The following is a 23,696-nucleotide window of genomic DNA, read 5'->3' as shown; positions in this document are numbered from 1 at the left end:
TTGATACAAACAGATTGTGGAACAATGATTCTGATGCTTTAGAAAGTGCTTCTTCCGCCCTCTTGGAGACCAAAAAAAAAAAAAAAAGTGAAGTGTTGACTATGGTCTTCATTAGAATCTATTTGGACTTCTATAGAATTTTAGTAACTCATTTGACCAGTACCTGAAAAGATATCCTTAGACTTTGCTTAGGTGCTTAATCGAAGATGACTCTTTAATTATTGCATGCTTGTCAGATAATATTTGTTTTGTTGGTATTTTGAGATGCTGAAATGTTCTGGCTCTCTAACCCAAATTTTTCCCACAGTATATATTTTGAGACATTTCAGATTTCAACAAAGCTAAAGTTTCATTACTGCCAGAATTTTCTGACCTTTAATGTATACAACAATGAAAATGTCCAATAGTGATGAGCATAGTTTACAACATTTCCTAGACTTATTGGACCAAAGAGACCCTTCTTTCCCAAACACTTTGAATATTTGGGAAATGTCTCTACAACCCAAGTATCTAGGACTTGTTTTTCCTTTAGAGACTGCATACCCCCTCACAAGCAACACACTATGCACCAAAGCAGTTGGGGAAACATTTTTAAATCTCTTTAGTTGGTAGAGTCACTTTCTCCTTGGCATTTGAACTGAAAGAAACAAGAACATATAAAACATTAGACAGCACCATGGCACGCCCTGTCAGCATCTAAGTATTCCCCCTTGCCTCCCCCACCCCATCCTCCAGACTCACAAGTGTCTTAATAATCACTTGTCTGCCAACAGGACGTGGGTTGCACAAGCACCACATAGTAATAAGCACAAAACAATGACAGAATATAATGTCCATTCTGATATTTAGGTAGATAACTGATTGAGTAGAAAAGCATAGGTTTGAAGTGTAAGCCTAGGAGGAAAACAAAGCTGATCCACAGGTCCAGTCTGAGCTCAGAATACATCTGGTCAACCCACTAATTTTATAGACAGGGAAATTGAAGCTTAGAGAGTTTAAGAGTCTGCAAAAGAGGTTACTCAACTAGTTGATGCGACTGTGAGATTAGTCACAAAGAAAGCAAGGGAGCAGAACTGAAGTCACTAATATTGCAGGACCGAAGATACATAAAAACTAAATGGGGTACTGGTTGAGGAGCATTTATTAGAGTTCAGTGAATGGGTTTCATCTTTAGTTACAGGTAGACTTTCAGTTCTATCATCTAAGGACCTTGACTAGGACAATGGAGGCTGAAATGTCTTTAGAAAGTCATTTACTTACTCTTCCTTAGAATGAGCACTTTCCCAGAAGATGTGTTTCATCCATTTTAGCTTGATTTCTAGTTTCACTGTGAAAGAGGAATAAACTTTTGCCTTGATACAAATGGTAATTTATTTATTTATTTATTTATTTATTTTGGAAGAAATGGTAGGAGCCCAGAGGGATTCAGGGGAAAGAGGAATCAGCAAAGAGTGAAAGGTTCATGAGTAGATTCACAGGAACGCTAGATCTCGAGCCAGGTCCTAAAAGGAGAGAGGGGTTTAGAGAAGTGGGTAGAATAGGATAGAAAAATACAATTTGAGCAAAATGATTAGTATTCTCTTTTGATCAGAATTAGGAATAGATGTATTCATTTTTTCCTGCTCTTTCTGGTATTTTTCTCTCATTATAAGGTTTTGTTTTGTTTTCCCTGGAGTAACCTCCTTATTATTAGACTCTTAAAGGTTTTTCCTTTTAAGAAAGTTTTCTTTATAGTTACAGCCAAGAAATCGCTAACAGTTTAAACATATCACCGCCTGATCTAATAAGAGGTCCAGGTCCAGGGGCCCCTGGGTGGCTCAGTCATTTAAGCTTCTGACTCTTGATTTCGGCTCAAGTCATGATCTCATGGTTAGTGGGATCCAGCCCTGCGTTGGGCTCTGCGCTGTCAGCTTGAGATTCTCTCTCTCCCGCTCTCTCTGCCTCTCCCCCACTCATGCTTGCTCACTCTGTCTCTCTCTCTTAAAATAAATAAACTTAAAAAGAAAGAAAGAAAGAAGTCCAGTTCCACTCCCCAACTGAATAAGAGGCCGAAGTTGCAAACACATACAACAAGGTGACTAAAAACACAAAAGATATGAAATGTTGGCCAAATAAAAACAATGTAACAAGAAAATACAGGGCAGGTAGTATTTTCAAAACCTTTAGGTCATTAAAACCAAGCACAACAAACAAAACCAGACTATGAGAGGAGATAATGAAGGATAAGAGAACCTTGATAAATTTTTAAAGTGGACAAAAATATTTTGGAAAGACAAATATACCATCCAAACACTGCTATTTTTGTTGTCATCTAAATTAAGCTAAAAATGGTTAAAACTACTCTAGCCATGGAATCAACAAATCCTAAGGGCTAAACTCAGAACCCATTTAGTCAACTTACTAATTTTATAGACAGGGAAATTTAGGCCCAGAGAGGTTAAAACTCTGTAAAAATGGTTACTCAACTTCTCAATGTCAGGGTGAGTTCTAGAACTCAGGTTCTAGACCTTACCCTTAGTCCAGTGTGACTACATTCTCCTTTTTGTCTACATATGCAAATCTCGTTTTCTTACGAGATATCTATAGATGCTCAGGAATTATTTTTACCATACTCACTATTTTTAAATTTTGTTAGGAGAAAAAATTAACATTAAAATATGAATCTGGGGTTGGGGGGGAGCACCTGGGCGGCTCAGTCAGTTAAGTGTCCGACTTTGGTTCAAGTCATGATCTCGCGGTCCGGAAGTTTGAGCCCCGTGTCAGGCTCTGTGCTGACAGCTGGGGGTCTGGAGACTGCCTCAGATTTTATGTCTCGCTCTCTCTTTGCCCCTCCCCCACTTGCCCTCTGTCTGTCTGTCTCTCTCTCTCAAAAATAAATAAACATTAGGAAAAAAATACGAATCTGGGTCTAACACTGAAACAGAATATTCATGATCTTTTTCCAGCTTTAAGCTTCTGCCACAACACATGGAAATTAGGGAGGGGGGAGAAAGGCACATGTGTGTAACCAAGATGAAATTTTAGCCCCCAATTTCTAAAAGATAATTTTGGAAGAGAAAGAACAAGGTTTTAGATACTCATCAAATCTGCATGAATTTAGAGGGCGCCTGGGCGGCTCAGTCGGTTGCGTCTGATTCTTGGTTTCGGCTCATGTTACCATCTCATGGTTCATGAGTTCAGGCTCCACATTGAGCCCTGTGCTGGCAGCACAGAGCCTGCTTGGGATTCTCTCTCTCTCTCTCTCTCTCTCTCTCTCTCTCCACCCCTCCCCACTCACACTGTCTCTGTCTCTCTGAATATAAATAAACTTAAAAAAATCTGTGTAAATTTAGTTTAAATGGTTATCGCTATGCTGAAAGCTTAAGAAAAATCCCAGGTCATATTTATATAGCTGACTTCATTATCTTAAGTGTTTTAATATCTTTGATGTAAGAATCACGTCTTCATATTACAATACTCCCTCCGTCTACAACCGTGCCACAGGTGCAACACACCCGTTCTTGTTGCTGAGGTGGTCCTACCTTCCTGGGGACCGACTACTAAATGCGTACTTTGTGGAGGGGTGGCCGAATGCCCTTCACATGCCGTCCCCAGCTCGAATGGGGACTCAGGTCTGTCCCTTGCTTTCTTTATGACGAATCTCACAATCACAGTGCTTTGGAATGACACACTGGGGGGGAAAGGCAGTCATTCCCTCCCAGTAAACTGTCCCTGGAAAAAGTAAGTTTGTCTCTTGGGTCTGACACTATCACCAAATGACCCCATTTCTGTGGAACTGTAATTACAGCCTTTATGAGAAGCGGGGCAATCTTTTTGTCTATTCCTCCCTGCCACGGTAATCCCCCACAGCATTCTAGTCCAGCAAAACCAATGCAAGTTTACAAACTAAGCTCTCTGGTGTCACGAGTTTATTAATTCTGCACATGCTTGTCTCCAAATTCCTGGATTTGGTTGTTGTCGTTAAAGGGAGAAATCATTTGGGAAGGATAGACTGTTGCTTGCGAATGTTAACTTTCTAAATGTTTATTTTTGAGAGAGAGCACACACAGGAGAGAGACAGACAGAGAGAGAGAGAGAATGAGAGGCTCTGAAGCGGGCTCTGCGCTGAGACAGCAGAGTGCCCAATGCCGGGCTCGAACTCATGAACGGTGAGATCATGACATGAGCCAAAGTCAGGCGCTTAACCCACTGAGCCACCCAGGCGCCCCACGAATGTTAACCTTCTACGCAAAATAACAGAATATTAGAACCGAATATTAGAAACCTCAACGGGACCAAAACAAAACAAGACAAAAACCCTCTTCTTGCAGTTAAAGAAAATAAGAAGGAAAGAAGATACTTCATGTGAAGACGAAAATGTTCCCATCTCCCCCAGATGAGACACGTAATGGTTTTACACGTCGGTACCCTTACTGAGGGGTGATCCTAGGCATACAGTAAATGTCCCAGGGGAGAGTAAGACCCATCTGTCCTCGGGTCCATCATGAAGTTGTCTTTAGGACACTGATCGTTTAATTTACGTGGCACTAGTGTGCACGCCTTGGCTTGGCTTTGTTCCGTTGTTACCAACCCTTCCTGAGCACTGGCCACAGAACCGACCCGTGCAGCGTCCTGGGCCAAATCTGATCTTCAGCAATCTCTTTCCTCTAACAGATGACAGAGGCTTCACGGGGGCCCCTTCCACAGACTGAAGGTAAGGGTGAAGGGATGTCCTGACCAAGGCACGTCCGTCCCTGCGGCTAGAGAAATAACTCAAAGCACAGGCGCAGTGGGGGAAGGGCGGCAGTGATGACCAGGGTAAACGCAGTACGCTAGGCTGCAGCCCATAATCAGAGAGCTGGCGGGGCCCCTCTCACACCCACCCTCTCCCCTGTCTTAAGCCACATCTCTAATCTGAACTGACTCACTGGGCAAAGATGGACAAAACCAGCTGTTAGGAATGAGGTCATGTTTTTTAAGAAGAAGTTTCTTATTATTTCTCTGGGTTTCCTGGCATCAAAATTCCACATGGGAAGGGAGTGATTTAGAGCAAGCAGACAAACCTTGGACTCAAGCCTTGGCTCTGCCAGTACCAATTATGTAACTTGGGGCTTCTCTGGGGCTTCGATTTTTAATCTATAAAATTGAACCAGTTGGCTGGATGCTCTTTAAAGTCCTTCTAGACCTAAAATTCTTTGATGCCATTAGAGTTACCAGATTTAGCAAATAAAAATACAGGAGGCCAAGGGAAATTTGAATTTCGGTAAACAATGCAAAATTCTTTAGTACAATCACGTCCCACGTCCTGTATTTCATCTGGCAAGCCTAATTCCATGATTCACACGCCTCTCCGGGATAAAAGCAGATATTCCAGCAAAAGGGAAATGCCCGTTCTTGGGGAAAGGTTGTCAAAGCTGTTAATATTCTTACATAGATTTACATCAGGAACCATGACCTCTACTGTGTGCCTTGACCTTCCTATCGTAACTAGACCGACTTGTCACTCTGTTCCACCTTGACCAGACTGTTTGAAAAGATATAATCAGTGGTACCTGCAGAGCTCAGGGTCCCACTCCTCCCCACCAACACTCAGCCCAATGGTGACTTGAAAACCAGATTTCCAGGCCCACAGAAAGGCAAGTGGGAGGTTGGGCTGAAGAAGACAAAAGGAAGAACAACGAGGAAAGAGGAGAAGCTGAGGTTCACAGGCGGATAATCATGAAGAGATGAGTCTTCAAATGTAGCATGAACTTCCACGGGGACCAGAAAAGGAGACCGCCGACAAAGATGAAGACCTGGGTGGCGGAAAGGAAGGCCCAGGAAGGCGGATCCCGTTGTCACAGCGACACAAAGAGGCCTGTGGAGAAGGTTCCCTGCCGTGTCTTGGCTCGCTTTTCCTTCTAGGTTGATCTTAACTCATTCTCTGCTACATAGGAAGCATGATCAGAACACTCCCACCCAAACCTCGCGGAAAGCATTCCTGCACAAAAGCAAGAGAATTGGTGCCCCCAAAAAAGAGAGAAGAGAGGGACTGAAGGAACAAAAACAAAACAAAGAAAGAAGCGGCCTACTGAACTGTCAAATTTCCGTGCTTTGGGCTGGAATTCTAAAACTGCACACCTCCAGGCCGGCAGTTTGGTGGTAGTCAGAAATTTCGATTGGTGGTTTTGCTTCTTTTTTTTTTAAACTAATCAATGCAGGGAAATGGGTGGTTTATTCACATATGAAGTCAGTGTTTTTTATTCTTTTGAATATTTTCAAAATATTTAAAGCCCTTATTTTTTTAAATGTCTGTATGGCTTTTTGTTTTCTTTCAAGGCAAAGAAGGCAACCTGCTCATGCAAACGCTGACCAAGCTGCAAACACCTGAAGAAAAATTTGACTTTTTATTCAAGAAGTATGCTGAATTGGTAAGATCTCTGATTAGCTCTTTTTGTCAGAAAGATTCAGGCTCTGGTTAGAGCTGAGAAAAGGAGGCCGTTCGCTTTTCCTGTACCTCATTATAGACCATAGCTGGCTATGTCACGTACGCCAGAGCGGGGATCCGGAAAAGCAGAATTTTTTTTTTTAAAGGAAAAAGAAACAAAAACTGAGGGCAAACAGCAAAATAAAGAAAGAGGACAGGGACGCCTGGGTGGCTCAGTCAGTTAAGCGGCTGACTTTGGCTCAGGTCATGATCTCACAGTTCAGGGGTTCAAGCCCCATGTTGGGCTCTGTGCTGACAGCTCAGAGCCTGGAGCCTGCTTCGGATTCTGTGTCTCCCTCTCTATCCTCCTCCCCCCCCCCCCCACATGCTCTATCTCTCTGTCTCAAAAATAAATAAACATTAAAAAAGAAAGAAACAAAGAGGATAGAGTTGGAGTCTACTCTGCCTTCAATTATATGTATAACTTGGGGGGTGGAAGAAAGAATTATAGATAATTGAAAGTTGTGGATATTTTGAAGTTCTTTTGGCTTTGTAATATAACAGAAATATACTCCACATAAGGGCAAACTTTTGTTTAGTTCTTGTTCCTAGGTGTTTTGAGGGGCCCCCTCAGGAAGGCAGAGGGATGAGTTACCCTCAATTTGTGACACATTCTCATTTGGTCTTGAAAACTTTATTTGTGCACTCACTCATTCATTCAATCAACCATTCATTCATTCATTCATTCAACCATTCATTCATTCTCTTTGATCTACATTCTTCTCCCTGCCCCCACTGTGGCAAAGTGTCTGATGTGGATTACTTTGCGCCCAGTTCTAAGACCTCCTGGTGCAGGCTCCCTCTGGATAAGAGGGCCATTGGAAGGCAGGGAAGCCACCCACAGACATCAGAGAATCCGGGAAGTGCCTGGTCCCCCCACCAGTACTCCTATAATGGGGCCACTTGGGGAAAAGAGGTGGGTTCAGGGAAACACCACTCCCGCATGGTCACTCCCTTATGGAACCCGCGGCTGGGATGTGACATCCTCTCAAGTGGGGCTAGCCAACGTGCTTCTCCTTCATTCCTGCTTGCTTTCCTTAAAAGAAAAAAAAAAGTTTCATTTATTCCTGTTGGACAAGCTGTCACAGGAGAATGAAACTAAGTCCACACACAGCAAAACAGTTCCTCCAGGCGGCAGGTTGAAGGCAGATGGACCTTTACCACTAAAGCAGCTGGATTCAGAGCCTCTCCCTGGTATGGGTCTCTCCCTTCTGAGACCCTGGACGTAATTCTCTTTTCTTGATTTTGGGTTTTTATGTGTCTGTGTTGTTTTCATGATTCTGTTGGTGTTGGTGTTTTGTTTTTTGTTTTTTGCGTGTGTGTGTTTTGTTTTAAAAAAGGGGCCTCCAAACTCCTTGTCTTATCCCTATTGATGGAGTGGAGTTTAACAAGTGACTTGTCTTTCTTTTTCACTTGGACTTTCGTCCTGTGATTCCCGTCCTTCCTTTTCTTCCTTTCACCTTGACGCGTTCTCTGTGCTGAACTATCCTGCAGTAGACCCAGAGGAATTCTGAGGCCCTGAGGGACTGCCTGGTTGTTTATCTCTGCCAATACTTTTTAACTGGCTTACAATCACATAAACCCCACATCATGATGATATAAGAAATACTGAATACAAGCAGAAATATCTCTAATCCCCTAACCCTTAAACACAAACTTGGATTTATCCCTCTTCCTTCCCAGTTTTGCTACATAGGCAGAGATACTTTTTATAATAATTACTATAAGGTACCTATACTTTGGAATCTGGCTGGGTTTTTTTCTTGGGCTTTTTGGGTTTGTTTTTTGTTGTTGTTGTTGTTTGGTTTTTTTTGTTGTTGTTTTTTTTTTTTTTTTGTCTCATAGGACATTTTCCCATGTCGTTTAGAGTCTTTATAATTATATTTTGTAACAAGCTATGTTATTTTCCATTAAGTAGCCATTATCTACCGGTTCCCTAATTTGGGGACATTAGATTCCTTCCACTGTTTGCTTTACCAAATATCACGGCAGTGAACACCGTCATGCTTTACATCTGTTCCTTCTTCATTTTATGATCTTTGGGAAAAGTTCCAGAATTGGGATTATTGCATCAAATAGCATGAATGCCTTTTGTTTGTTGTTGGGCTTTTTTAACGGTCATATTACTTTCCAAAAGAATGGTAGAAATGTATGAAGCAGGCATCAGTGCATCAACTTGTTTTTATTGCAACTTATTTAACATTAGCTATTAACCTTCTATGAACAATTTCGATGCCATAAAGTAAGTTAGGTTTCAAAAATATTTTTCCCAAAAGTAAGGCCCCCATTCTGACCTGTCCATCCTTGCTCTTTTCAGTATTTTCCACATCGTTTTTCTCCCTTTGCCCCTTCAATTTACCTCCTCCTACCAAGGCCGTTCATGTTTAGTTTCTAGTGCTATGCTCCATACTTGGCTGGATTGAGCAGCATTCTAGCCTCGCATAGGAAGCCATGTTCAGTGCCGCAGCCCACAGCAGCAAATCACTTCGCCCGTCAGTCCAAGATTTTTTCTTCCGGAGCCAGGGCTGTTCACCATGGGATCTCCCTCCACCTACTCACTCTCCTAGTCAAGAGTCACCTCATGGAGGTTCTCTTTCCAGACAGCCTACTCAATTCAAGCCTTACTTACTCTACCTTGGCATTTATGTCCTGTCCTGTAATAGGACACAATATAAACTTTAAAACCCAGAAGATCATTCTAGAAAAAATGAATAGGAGAAAATTGGCCCCAAATCCATTACATTTCCTTTTCAGAAAGGAAAAATTTTGAATAATTTCAATCTTTTACCTGGAGACTAAAACCTATTTCATTGCTCACTGATTTGATATAGAAGATGTTTTGAGAACAAACGGAGGGTTGATGGGGGGTGGTAGGGAGGGGAGGGAAGGTGATGGGTATTGAAGAGGGCATCTTTTGGGATGAGCACTGGGTGTTGTATGGAAACCAATTTGACAATAAACTTCATATAGTGAAAAAAATAAAATTAAATTAAGTGTTCTTAAAATGATTAAAATCTAATGTGGTATTAAGAGAAGTATTTTTTCTAAGTTTCTAAGTTTAAGTAAGTTTCTAAGTTTCCTCAGTTTTAATGTAGTTACAACAAATCACTAACACTATCGTGATTTGGTAATTGGCATTAATTTTATTTTTTAACTTAGTCATAAACAAGAAGATAAGAAAAATAGCAGATGAAAATCCATTTGGCCTGTTACAATTGTACAGAACAGCTGTGTCTAAGTGCATTATTAAAACACTAAGCCAGCAAGTATTTGACTGAAGTTGACTCAGCTGCAATATGTTTGCTTCTGTTCATTAAGAAACCATATATGTGTTCACAAGTCTGAAGTACTTGAACAAAATTAGCCACACTCTTTTAAAAAGTGTCAGAAAGTTAAGCGTTTTTATTTAGAGCAAAGCAAGATAGACCCAGCTAAATGTCAAATGTGTATGACCTTGGAGTACACGACATGGTTGATAAGCAAGCAAGTCCTCTCTTCCAACTTATGAAACACAGGTAGGGTATCTTCCTCCTGATGCTCAGATAAATCCATATTGGGCAGTGTTCCCCAGTCAAGGGCAGTTTTGTTCACCATGGGCCAAGAGTAAATCTTTCTGGAGATATTCTGGGTGACACAATTGGGGGGTGCTACTTGCTTCCAATAGGTTGGGGTCAAGGATACTGCTAAACAGCCTACAATGTCCAAGAAGCCCCCCCACCACAAAGAAACTATGCTGCCCAGTATGTCTAAATGCTAAGGTTGAGAAACCCTGACATATGATTTAATCTTCAAAAGATAAAGACTAAATCATAATGGCAATAACAATAATAACAATATAAATTTCAGCAAGAGATAATAGGTCATTTAAAATGCAAATATAAGCACAAATATAACCGTGGTCAAAATGAAAAGACCTCATCTATCCTCCTAACAGGAGGCTTGCATGAGAAACATATAATAAAATATCAATGATTTTCCAGTTGAACCTCAAGAAGAATATCAATTTCAATCGATGTTTACAGTAATACAGGTCTAGTTTTTCCCGATGCTAATTCTCACTAATAAATAAAAATTGCCCATAAATGTGAAGACAGAATATCTTGTGTGGATATCCCCAGCTTGATCTGGCAATGGTCATTTTAGCGTGGCAGGAGGGAGGGAGGAAGGGAGTAAAATAAGATGTGAACTGGAAAAAGTGCAACAGTCCTGTTCAGCTAGTTCAGAAAGAACAAATGCTTTTTCAAGACAGGGAAACTGAGGTACAAATGAGGGCTCATGTCATGTATGTAATCACTTGCATCAGGCTCCTCAAGGCCCTAGGAACACCTGGGGTCACTCCCCGGGGCTTTTCCTCCTCTTGAGCCCACAAGGTCCTAACCAGGACAAGCACCTACTTGGATTAAGCACCATTCAGACAGGCAGGGAACCGAGCCCAGCAAAGGAAGGGCTCTGGACAAAGGGCTGCCCTTTGCATACAGTCTCACTGATTGTCAGTCTGAGATCGAAATGCCTGGAACATGCTAGGCTCTGGTGGCTCCGTTGGTAGATCCCCAAACTCCTCCCACCAGAACTAGAATTCCATTAAAATGTTGCCAAATTTGGCAAAAAAGAATACAGAACACCCAGTTAAGTTTATTTAATTTAATTTATTTGTTTGAAATTCAAATTTAACTGGGTGTCCTACATTTTATCTTGCAACCCTATCCCAGAACTTTAGCATCGCAAGATGGAAAGTCCAGTGGAACAGGGGCATCATTCTCCATGCCATCCCTAATACTTCCTGGTAGCTGTGGGAGGAGGTGAGAAGAGACCCCAGCTGTGGTTGGCAAAAGCCAGTGTCCTGATTTACTAGCCATAAGCATGGAGGGTGGGGGTGGTTGGAGGGCAGGGCATGTTACAGATACTTGCCCTTCACGCTGTGCAGTGGCTACTTCTGAAACTGGTGGAAAATCGCCAATCGTAGATAGTCGATAGGTACTTTCTCTTCTCACCCTTTTTCACGACCCCCAGACTTCACCTTCCATTTACCAGGGGGTTGTTTTATCCTTTTTTATTTTTTTAAAAGATAGTTGCTATAAGCTTGTTTTGAGAAAGAATTCTGAGAACAAAATATAAGCTGAGCAGACACACTGTTGACCATTGCCCCAACACAAGGCATTATCATGGATTCTGGCAGCTTACAGATTCCAAGATATGCCTTTCTATATCGACTCAAATCACTGGATAGAATCAAGAGAAAGAAAACTATTTCTAGACCACCAAAAAGAAGATCAGAGCAAAAAGAGATCATTATAACCATAATGATAAGGAAAAACCTATCACTGACGTGGTCTGAAACCCGTATCTACAAGTATTGCAAAGTCCCATTTGTGAAGTTTATTTGACTACAGGGGGGCAGTGATGACAGCAAAAAACGTTTCCAACAACCACAGAGGGGTCTTTAGGTACTTCCTCTTCTGCGTCTTTTCTATCCACTCAAAAGTGATCCCCGCCATTTTGTTTTTCATGTCTGTACCCCTCACGTCTAGCTGGATGAACATCGCACTGAGCAAAAGAAGTTAAAGCTCCTACAAAAGAAACAGGTACAAATGCAAAAAGAAAAGGACCAGTTACAAGGGGAACACAGCAGAGCCATCCTCGCTCGAAGCAAACTGGAGAGTCTATGCCGGGAGTTGCAGAGACACAACAAGACGCTGAAGGTGTGTACTACTACCACCTGTCTGAATAACACGCTTGCATGCTGCACAGACACAGCCTTCTGCTACCCACGGCAAGAGTGCAAGTTTCTGACTTTCAATAAATCATTTTACCTCCCCAAGCCTGTTTCCTCAGCCCTAAAATGGGGATCCTACCAACGTCACTGGGTGGCGGGGGAAAAATTAAGTGAGGTCATATACTGAGAGTGCTACACAGGCCCTGACACAGAACAGGCTCTCAGTAAAACGTGTGGCATCCCCGCTTACCTTTTTCTTACCTTGAGTCTGTATTATTTTATTTTTTTCAAGGCAGACCTTAGTTCTACACTTGAAAATACAAATTTTCAAAAATCAGAGTTTTGTGTTGTAATGAAATCTGCATGACATGAAAAAAATGGGCAAAAACTAACTGACACCATAAAGCAAGATTGAGAGCCAGAATGTCAATAGTCCGCTGAAAACAGAAGCCACTTGAAAAAACACTGACACTCTTCAGACTTAATGATTCAATCTAAAAATAATAGACTGATCACTTCATTCAGGCTGCATGGGTTTTGTTAATTACAGCGCAAGCCTCTAGCAGTGTGCCTAATTTGATTACACACAGACACTAGTTTCATTCAACAAAGCAAGATGCAGCACTCTCCAAGATAATACCGCATGCGTCCACAGTCCCCTTTCCAGCTGAAGATCTTAAAGCTTTTGACAAACAATAATTAATTAGACATCAGTATTCCTGTGAGATAGTTATTGTCACATGTGTTTAAAAGGAGATACTTTAAGAAGCAGAGAGATTAAGATCACTGCCGCGTTTGCACAACAGAGTTGGGAAGGAATATGGCTCTGCACATTCCAGATGGTTTTTTGATATCTGGGAAATGGAAGGCCAGTGTGATGAACTATAACTCTCAAATCACAAGGTGTAGGAGAAGGACTCCTGGCATCTCTTCAATCATTGCACTAGGGACAATCGGAAACGCGGGGTAAATGGCAGCCTGGGGATGGGAGCATCATTCTCAACTCAGACACATATTCAAGTCAATAGCACCCTGTGTTTACCTAAATCTGGCTTTCAGTAGTGTTGCATTGTAAGGAGATAAAAATTAAATCGGATACAGTGGAAAGAAAGATATATCAACAAAGATATTTAAAGAATGAAATGGCGGGGCGCCTGGGTGGCGCAGTCGGTTAAGCGTCCGACTTCAGCCAGGTCACGATCTCGCGGTCTGTGAGTTCGAGCCCCGCGTCAGGCTCTGGGCTGATGGCTCAGAGCCTGGAGCCTGTTTCCGATTCTGTGTCTCCCTCTCTCTCTGCCCCTCCCCCGTTCATGCTGTGTCTCTCTCTGACCCCAAAATAAATAAACGTTGAAAAAAAAAATTTTTTAAAGAATGAAATGGGGTGGCTTGGGCTCTTTGGGTAGCATTCAAAGACAGAATGATGGAAGTGGCAAAGACCCTGTACCCACAGGGTCCATGCCCTCACTAACAGCTTCCAGTTGCGGACAATGAAATATCATTATTATGCCAGGACTTGTGCTAAGTGCCTTACATAGGTCATTTTATCTAATTTTCAGAATAACCTTAACAAGGGTTAACACCTCCATTTTATTGGTGAATAAACTGAGACTTGGCAATCCTAATCAGTTGCCCATGGTGCAATGTTGCACAGGCAACAATTAGCTCTGGAGCATTTGTCTTCACTGAATTTTTGTCTGGTTGTTCTATCAACTGCTGAGGAAATCTCCCGGTATAATTGTGGAATTGTCTACTTATCTTTTTTAATTATGTAAATGTTTGCTTCATATTTTTGAAGTATTAATATGATGTGTATGCACATTTATGATTGTTTTTATTAAAAAAATTTTTAATGTTTACTTATTTTGGAGAAAGAAAGACAGACAAAGCATGAGTGGGGGAAGGCAGAGAGAGAGGGAGACAGAATCCAAAGCAGGCTCCAGGCTCTGAGCTGTCAGCACAGAGCCTGATGCTGGGCTCAAACTCGCAAACTGTGAGATCATGACCTGAGCCAAAGTAGAGCGCTTAACCGACTGAGCCATTCAGGTGCCCCTCACATTTATGATTGTTATGTCTCCTTGATAAATTGACTGTTTTATCATTATGAGATGTCCTTTGGTAATAATTGTTATCTTGATGTCTATATTATCTGATGTTGACATAGCTCCTCCAGTTTTCTCTTATTGTTTGCATGGTATATCTCTTTCCATGCTTGTTTCTAAGCCTGTACCTTTATATTTAAAGTGAGCCTCTTGTGGACAGTATATAGCTGGACCTTACTTATTTTCATTCTTACAATACCTCACTTTTAGAGTACTAGTCCATTAACATACAATGTAATTGGTCATGTGGTTGGATATACTTTTACTATTTTATTATTTATTTACTATTTGTCATCTCTGTTTTAGGGTCCTCTGTTCTTTTCCTGCTTTCCTTTGGATTATTTGAATATTTTTTTAATAAAATCCTGTTCTAATTTACCTCTTGGATTTTCAGTTATACTTCTTTGTATTTTCAGTGGTTGCTCCATGATTACTTATACATTCTTAACTTTCCACAGCCTACCTGGAGTTAACACTGTTATCATTTCACATAAGGTGTAGAAACACTGCAACCTAAATTGGTCCATTTACTGCCCCCCACCTTCAAACTATAATTGTTATGTGTATTGCATTCACACACGTTGAAAAAGCCCACGAGGTACTATTATCATTTTTATTTTAAATGATCATATGCATTTTTTTTTAAAAATTAAAGGCAAAGGGGTGCCCGGGTGGCTCAGCCCATTCAATGTCCACCTCTTGATTTCGGCTCTGGTCATGATCTCATGGTTGTAAGATCAAGCTCCACGTTGGGCTCAGTGCTGAGCATGGTGGCTGCTTGGGATCTTCTCTCTCCCTCTCGCTCTCTGCCCCTTCCCTGCCCCTGCTCTCTCTCAAAAGAAATAAACATTAAAAATAATAATCATAAATAAAATAACATAAAAATTAAAGGTAAAAACTGTTTTTTACTTACTCATATTTAAATTTTGGACATTTTTTATTCTTTCTGAAGCTTCAACTTTCTGTCTGCCGTCATTCCCTTCAGCTTGAAAACCTTCCTTTACTATTTCTTGCCATAGAAGTGTGCTGGCAATTAATTCTCTTACGTATTCATTTTTAATCTTTAAAAATTTCTTTATTTTGTTTTTATTTTTGAAGGTTATGGTTATTGGATATAAAATTCTGGATTGGCAAGATTTCCCTGTTTTTCTTCTCTTTCTTTCTTTCAGCCTTTTATAGGTTCTATATTCTGTAATCTAACCTCCCATAGTTTCTGATGAAAATCAACAATAATTTGAATTGCTGTCCCCCAGTATGCAATAATGCCATTTATCTCTGGCTACTCTCAAGGTTTTTCTACTGATCATTGGTTTTTACAGTTTTGACCACTTTATATGCTGAGCTGCAGTTTTCTTCATATTTATCCTATTTGGGATTTGCCAAGCTTCTCTGCATCTGTAATTTATGTCCTTCACCAATTTTGGTAAAGTTTCAACCATTTTTCTTCAAGTATTTTTTATGTTTCATTCTCTCTCCTTTCCTCCTAAGATTCTAACCTCATGTGTGTTCAACCTTTTGCTATTGTCCCACACACGTTCCTTGGTCTCTCTTCATGTTCTTCACCAATCCTTTTTCTTCTAGCTTCAGATTAGATCGTTTATATTGGTCTATCTCCCATTCACTGATTCTTTCCTCTGCCATCTCCACTCTGCTCTAAGTCTGCCCAGTGATTTGTGAATTTCATATTTTGTAACTTTTAACTGCAGACTTTCACTTGGTTTTTTCTTATAGATTTTTTTCTGTCTTAGATTTCCTATCTTTTCATTCATTAAGATAATACTTTCCTTTATAATCATTAAGCATACTTATAATACCTGTTTTTATATTCTCCCTTGCTAATTCCACATCTGGGTCATTATGGAATAGGCCTCCTCTGATTATCTTTTCTTACAAGAATGGCTCACCTTTTCTTAGTTCTTCATATATCTAGTCACTGTAGACTATACTCTGGATGTTGTAGCTGTTGTGTTGTGTAGCATATAGATTCTACTATACCCCTTGAAGAATGTTATTGTTGTTGTTGTTGTTGTTCTTTTTAAGCAGGCAATTAACTTGATTAGAGTCAAATTGCAAATTCTCTCTCTTGGGCAGCAGCCCAAACTCATTTCTTTTTTCTTAATTAGGCTGCTTTGAGTCTGCCCTGCACACATGTGGTTCAGGGTCAGCCAAATATTTGGGCAGAATTTATTCACAGAATTTAAGGCTCTCTCTGACTCTCTCTTTTTTGGGAATCTCCTCTCATCTTTCTTTTTTTTTTTTTTTTTTAGTCTTTTTTAATGTTTGTTTATTTTTGAGACAGAGGGAGACAGAGTGCGAGTGGGGGAGGGGCAGAGAGAGAGAGGGAGACACAGAATCTGAAACAGGCTCCAGGCTGACGTGGGGCTCAAACCCACAAACTGTGAGATCATGACCTGAGCCGAAGTCAGACGCTTAACCGGCTGAGACACCCAAGTGTCCCTCCTCTCATCTTTCAGTGGCTGTAGTTGCCCGTAACTCTTCATTCCTCGGACCAGAAACATGGTAGGTAGGTTTTCAATGAGAATTTTACCCATCCTATGCAACTGCCAATTTCAGTCTTCATTCAAGCTAAAAGCTGTTTTAAAAAATTGAGAAACTTAGAGTATACTATTTCTTTTTTACAGGGGTCAGCTTCCCTCTAGCATCTGCCTGATTCTATCTTCAGTTCTCCGGTGTTTCTAAGTAGTTGTTTCTTGCATCTTGTCCAGACCTTATAGTTATTATCTGTAGAAGGGTCAAAGTGGTATGAGCTTCCTTAGCCATACTAGTGAAACAACCTAAGTATATCTACATCTAAAATCCATGTGCTGACAGCTTGGGAAGATAGAGAAGAAGAATGCATGCCAGGCTCTTCCCACAAAAAAAAACTTAACTATTACTATTTTTTTTTAATGCTTATTTTTGAGAGAGAGAGGGTGAGCAGGGGAGGGGCGGGAGGGGGCGGGGAAGACAGAAGATCTGAAGCAGGCTCTGCCCTGACAGCAGCAAACCCAATGTGGGACTCAAACTCATGAACCGTGAGATCATGGCCTGAGCTGAAGTCAGATGCTCAACCAACTGAGCCACCCAAGTGCCCCTATTATTGCTCTTTATTAAAATTGATTCTTCAATGAATCAAAAAAAAAACCCATAAAAGCTCATAATTTAGAATAATTTAGAAAAAGATGAGTGAAGTTCTGAGACATGGGTTTATTTCAACAAAATATTCATATATTTGAAGCAATAAATGTGAACTTCAAACTATACTGAGAAAGAACTGTCCAGTAAGAGATGGCTAAGTGTTTCAGGAAACACGATTTTAGTAAATGAATAAGTAAGATTGGTTATGAGAATATCACAGAATTTTAAGTGGAAAGGACTATAGGACTCATCTAGTCCAAGTTACTCATGTGTGTATGTAAATTATTAATTTATTGGTTCATTGAATAAACACTTACTGAATACTTATGAAGGATGTGCCAGAGCATAGCACCAGTTCTGAGATGCACAGTGATGCACAGTGATGCTTGCAAAGTCTGTTTTCTTAGTTATTTCAGACTTTGCCTCTCAATCTTACTGGCATTACTAATTTCCACTTTGAATTTCCACTTTGAAAATTTTACCTCTGACACCGTCCAAATTATTACAAATTCTTTATCATAGAATCAAATTTTATAAAATTTTGCTACACTTATTTTTCTCTCAAAAGAAACTACTATAAAATGCAAAATGCTATGTTTTGGGTCAGGATTAGGTGCTATGATGGTTTGACCTGTGTTTAATACCACCCTAACACCCACACCTTCTTTCGGTAGCCAGTTGCCAGTGACAAGCTCAGACTTGCTGACTATCACGGGATGGTTCTTTCATTTACTCGTTCATTAATGGATGGAATTCAAATGCAAATGGCATTCAGATCATAGTCTGTAGTTCTAGAACTAGGAACCCGTTGACCTCTAAGCTAATCTGGAGCAGTAAGGAGACAATCACTATCATAGGTATATTCGGTGACTCTTAGCAGCTGGCCATAATCATTCTTAGTGAAATATATACAGTAAGCGCTGGCCTACAAAGTTCAGGGAAATACCTCAGTTAATTTCCTCAGATTAAGAAGGGTAGGTATTTCCTATAATAACCCTAAAAAGTTGTCATTCAATGTTTACACCATGACTTAATTATGATTCAGATATCAGGAATTCTATAAGAGTTGGAGAATATGTTAATATTGTAGCGTAAAAAGGATACTTACTGATAAATTCCTATATTTCCAGAGCATAATTTTTAGCATCTGTTTTTATTTTGATCACATTATTCAACTATCATAAAAAAGGATTTGCACAATTCCTTCTATTTAAATCATTATTTCTTTTTAAAATTCCTATTACATAATTTGATCATGGGAGGCAACTAAATGTAGTATAATTTTACTTGCCAACCATGAACAAGCTCTCATAATAACAATTAATCAGAAGTGAAAGGCATCCTAAAATGTCTGGATCACTTTTCAGCAGTGTCTCTATCTTTGGTATGATAGAGCAAGATTAAACCCTTTGATTCTAAAAGAATGAGAGGGATCATCACAAAGCAAACAATTCTCAATATAGATATGGGGGAAATTTGGGCACATTGTTGGTAGTTAGCAATGAAGGCAAAGTTTGGATTTAGGAGAAAAGAGAACAGAAATGATATAAAAGTTAATTTCCAATTCTTACATGTTAACAAAGCGGAAGAGGGGAAAATTAGATGTTTCATTTGAGAGTTTAAAAAGATTTGAAACATAATATTGCTTTCAGATTCAAAATTTACATTGAACATCTCAATTACCCTATGTGACACATGGACTGATTGTTCTTTCAGAAATAAAACATCCAGCAAATTTTCTAAGATTTCTTTTTACATTCTTGAATTGCTGTAATTGATCTATATAGCCATCTTCGTTTCCTTTTCAAGCTTTTTGATAAAGTTTTTCTTACTAAGAGAAAGTTTGCATTGCGATCACTTCTATTTACAAAACTTGGGTAACACAATTATGCAGTTAACATGCTGTAGTTTTTTTTATAGAGGAATATAAGATCTATTATTCTTCTTTCTGCACCAAACCAAGGAAACACAGGATCTGTCTCATCAATCAGTAAAGCCGAGTGGCCTTTTTTCCAGGCCACAGACAAGAAATCAAAACCGTGTTACTATGTGTTTGTTAGGAATCGCTACAGCTTATGCACTCAGCAGGAGACCCGTCATCTTTTAAAACAAGCCTATTCATCACCAACTATCAAATTCAAGGCCCTCATTGCACCTGCTCTGAGTGACTGTGTATTTACAACTGAAACCTTTGCTCACACATTTATTTTGGGGCTGAGCAAGGTTAGCTCCAGAGAACTGAGAAAAAAATGTCCTGCTTACCCTACACACTAACCTCCTTTTATGGACCTAACCCTGCGTTCTGTAAACCCAGGTGCATGCAAACCAGCATAACAAAAGACTTTGCTTTTTGTCCACAGGAGGAAACCCTTCAGAGGGCGCGTGAGGAAGAAGAGAAAAGGAAGGAGATCACAAGTCATTTCCAGACTACTCTGACGGATATCCAGGCCCAGATTGAACAGCAGAGTGAGCGAAACATGAAGCTGTGTCAGGAGAACACAGAGCTTGCAGAGAAACTGAAAAGCATCATTGATCAGTATGAGCTCAGAGAGGAGGTGAGAAACACATCAAACAACTTAGGGGCACTATATATAGATCCAGATCTGGGCTGTGAAGGTGGAGAACTTGGTAATAAGAAAGTTATGGCCAGCCCTCTCAATCGATTAGTATTTAGGATCAGATGTCTTTTGGTAGCCAAAATTAAAACAGGAGGTATTGCAAAATACCTGGCTGAAAGTCATACGGGATTTCTTCAAAACTGGAATCATTACAGAGCAAAGCAATAAATAGGAAGTAGTAGGCCATCAGCACAGTTATCCTTGAAAATAGCATTTGTCGATTTTAAAGAACATTGTCTATAGAGCCGAGAAATATCTCACACACTCCTTCTTAAGAATCATCATGTCATGTAAATGAAGGGTCTGTATTCTATATGCTCCACAAGCCAATAATAGTATTAATGATGTAATAATTATAATATTAATGGTATTATTTATTCAGTGCTGAATTGGTGCCAGGGAAGGTGCTGAGTACCGCACTTTACATACAATATGTCATTACATTGTCTCAACAACCTTATGCCCTAGATAATACCCTATTACCCACATTATATAGATGGGAGGCATAGGCTATGAGGTTAATCACCTACCCATTGTCACAAAAGCCAAAAGAGTTTTGCTTTCAATAGTTTACATTAGGGAGACTAAAAGGGCCTTTTATTATTTCAAAGTTATATCTGGATATTTAATACATTTTGAAGACTTCTGAGGCCCTCTCAAGATCTTTATATATATTATTTTCCTCTTCCCACCCAAATATTAAAATGTCTGCCTTAAATGTCACATAACATAATCAGAGCGGCTCTGTTGGCAACATGAGGATTTTATCAAGAAAGAAACTGAGCCAGTAGCACACAGAAGCAGCAGTTAGATAAGTTGAGGAAACCCCTTACAGTAAACCAAAATGCCGTGTTACCATTTTGTCTTATCACTAAGATCAATCCTACACCACGTGGAGGCTCAGGCAGAAGCAAAAGGGAGGAAGCTAAAAAAAAAAAAAAAAAAAAAAAAAAAGTCCATACTCTTCAGAGGGATCCCAGAGAAGAACAGAATAGACCCAGTAGACCAGTTGTACATTCTTGGGATTGGTTCTAGATGAGCCCCAAGGCTAGAATTCCTTGCATCCTCTTGCCGATTAGACTTCCCAATGACTAAGAAATTCTCTGCACTAAAGTAGAATTGGAAGCTTCTCTTCACTAAGCCAGTTGAGAGGTCAAAAGAGGTAGAGGAGGAAGTAGCAATTTGCATATCAATTCACCTGTGACCCTTAGCCTTGTTTTGCCCAGCATCCAACAGAGTTGAAGTGGGGGGCTCCCCACCCAGTCCCAGACTCTGGGCTACATGCTGGTACCCCAGAGCTGCCTCACAACCCTTGAGACAAGAATGTGGAAGAGAATTCACTACAACAAATTGTATTAATGTGACTGAAGGTGGTTTTATATCTACAGATCTCACCAAGATACTGAGTGATGGTGCCATAGCCCTTCCTTGCAGTATGCATCACCTTGCTGTCTAGCATCATAACTCACCTTGGTATCTAGTCGTTGCTAAATTCAGAAAAATAATGTTGGGAGCTTCTGGGGTTAACATTACTGTACTTTGGCACCTCTGCCTTTTGCAGCCACCTTTGCATAATGCAAAATGCAGGGGACTGCACCAACCTATGACTTTTATATAGAGCCATAAGTGATGCCAATGCATTTATCCCCACCCCCCCGTGTTTTAAATCCTGAAACCCGGAAAACATGTGTGTCGATGCTATTTTTTTTATTTTACATTATTCAGCACCAATAATAAGCCAAGCTTGATATGTGCAATTTATTTTTCCTTAGCATCTGGACAAAATATTTAAACACAGAGAACTGCAGCAGAAGCTGGTGGATGCAAAACTGGAACAGGCACAAGAAATGATGAAGGAAGCAGAGGAGCGACACAAACGCGAGAAGGAATATGTACTTATCATTTAGTCAATGTGCTTGTCTGGTCTGTCTGGGGGTCAGGAACCCCTGAGAAAGTTGTTTTTGATCATAGTCACAGAGCACTAGACCAATGGGGAGAACCTGGGCTTCCCTGGAGAACTACACTGGCCAGCCAGTAGAAGGCACTGTACCCACACGGTTTTTTACATAAAATAGTCATGCACCCATTCAACAAATCTTTTTCAAGCACCTGCCCTGTGCTAAGCGTCATCCGGGGCACCGGGGTTTAGCAGTGAACAAGACCAAAAAGGCTGTGTCCCGGCATGGAGACTAGAATCTAACTAAGAAAAGACAGGCAATAAGCAAGGAAATGAACAAAGAAGTAAAATTTCAGATAATAACAGTGCTAGTAGAGAAATAAGGAGGAACTGCAAAGGGGCAGAAGGAGGGAGAGGCTACATTAGACTGGGTGGCCAGGACGCCTCCCAGAGGGGAGGATGCTTGAGCTGAGCCCTGCCTAGTGACAGGGAGGCAGAGAGGAGGCCTCCAGCAACAGTATCTGTAGCAGCAATAAAGACCCTGATGCTGGAACTAGCTTGGGGTCCCCCAGATACAGAAAAATGTCACAGTAGCAAGAGCATGTGGACCCAGGAGGAGAAAGGTTCCAAATGAAGTTGGAGACATAAGCAGGGGCCAAATTGTGTAGCTTTATAGGCTTGGGAAAGTAGTTTGGATTTTATTCTAAATTTTTTTTTTTTAACGTTTATTTATTTTTGAGACAGAGAGAGACAGAGTATGAACGGGGGAGGGGCAGAGAGAGAGGGAGACACAGAACCGGAAGCAGGCTCCAGGCTCTGAGCCATCAGCCCAGAGCCCGACGCGGGGCTCGAACTCATGGACCACGAGATCATGACCTGGGCTGAAGTCGGACGCTTAACCGACTGAGCCACCCAGGCGCCCCTGGATTTTATTCTAAATATACTGAGAAAGTCTGGGTAGTTTTAGCTAAGGAAGTAACATGATCTGCCTTGTATCTCTAAACGATGAATCTGGCTCCTGGGTGGAAAGTGAACTAAGAGGGGACAAGGAGTCTACTGCAGCAATCTGGAGGAGACACGATGATGGCTTGGCTTGGGGACATGGCAGTGGATAAGGAGAACTGGACACGGACAGAAGTTACGTTTTCAGTACAAAACCAACAGTCGGTGCTCTATACTGAAGATGGTGGCAGTGAGGAAAGGGAAGAGTCAAGGATGACTCCTGAGTTTTGGAGTTTAAGAAACTGAGTGGTGGCTTTTAATGACATCTCATTAACCCCAAACCTTCTGAGCCAGCTGTAGGGCCCGTCTCCAGATGAGAGAATTGAGGCTCAAAGAAGACATACCACTTGTTTAAGGTCACACACTGCTAAGTGACGGATATGTGTCGGTCACACTGCCCAACACATCACATCTCCAATGTGTCTGTCTCCAAAGCCCAAGCTCTGTGATAATACATCACACTCAGACATGTGTTTCAGAGGCATGAGTCGAAGTGTGCGTCTGCTGCTGGGAAAAGGGATTTAAAATGCAATCAATGGGCTAATCATGCAAATTTGGCCATTTAGTAATTGATCACAAACTTTGCAATTACCGAAAATCAGACTAGAAGAGCAATTTAATAATAACTATGGTTATCACACATGGCAGCAAAAGGGCGAATTTTGGAGAACATAACCTGGTAGACGTTGGATAATCTCAAAGCAGAAGCCCATGTGCTCTTAACAAAAAGATTAAGTTGTTGAATCCATCTACAACCCACCTCTCAAAATAAGAAAGCATTTAA

The 23,696-nt window shown here is 40.7% G+C and overlaps 1 protein-coding gene across 3 annotated transcripts in view; it reads left to right on the top strand.

Moving 5' to 3' along the window:
* Nucleotides 1-23,696, top strand: part of TXLNB (taxilin beta) — a 51,775-nt gene that overhangs the window by 5,676 nt on the left and 22,403 nt on the right. For 2 of the 3 annotated variants that reach the window (XM_047860449.1, XM_047860450.1), the window contains exons 3-6: nucleotides 6,298-6,389; nucleotides 11,974-12,144; nucleotides 19,756-19,950; nucleotides 21,786-21,905. In XM_047860449.1, coding sequence (XP_047716405.1) covers nucleotides 6,298-6,389; nucleotides 11,974-12,144; nucleotides 19,756-19,950; nucleotides 21,786-21,905 — 578 coding nt within the window. Of the gene's footprint in view, nucleotides 1-1,998; nucleotides 2,075-6,297; nucleotides 6,390-11,973; nucleotides 12,145-19,755; nucleotides 19,951-21,785; nucleotides 21,906-23,696 lie in introns of those variants that run through there. The other variant, XM_047860451.1, reaches the window with a different exon arrangement.

Source organism: Prionailurus viverrinus, chromosome B2 (assembly GCF_022837055.1).
Source record: "Prionailurus viverrinus isolate Anna chromosome B2, UM_Priviv_1.0, whole genome shotgun sequence".
NCBI lineage: Eukaryota > Metazoa > Chordata > Mammalia > Carnivora > Felidae > Prionailurus > Prionailurus viverrinus.
This window is presented reverse-complemented; position numbering and strand designations above follow the sequence as displayed.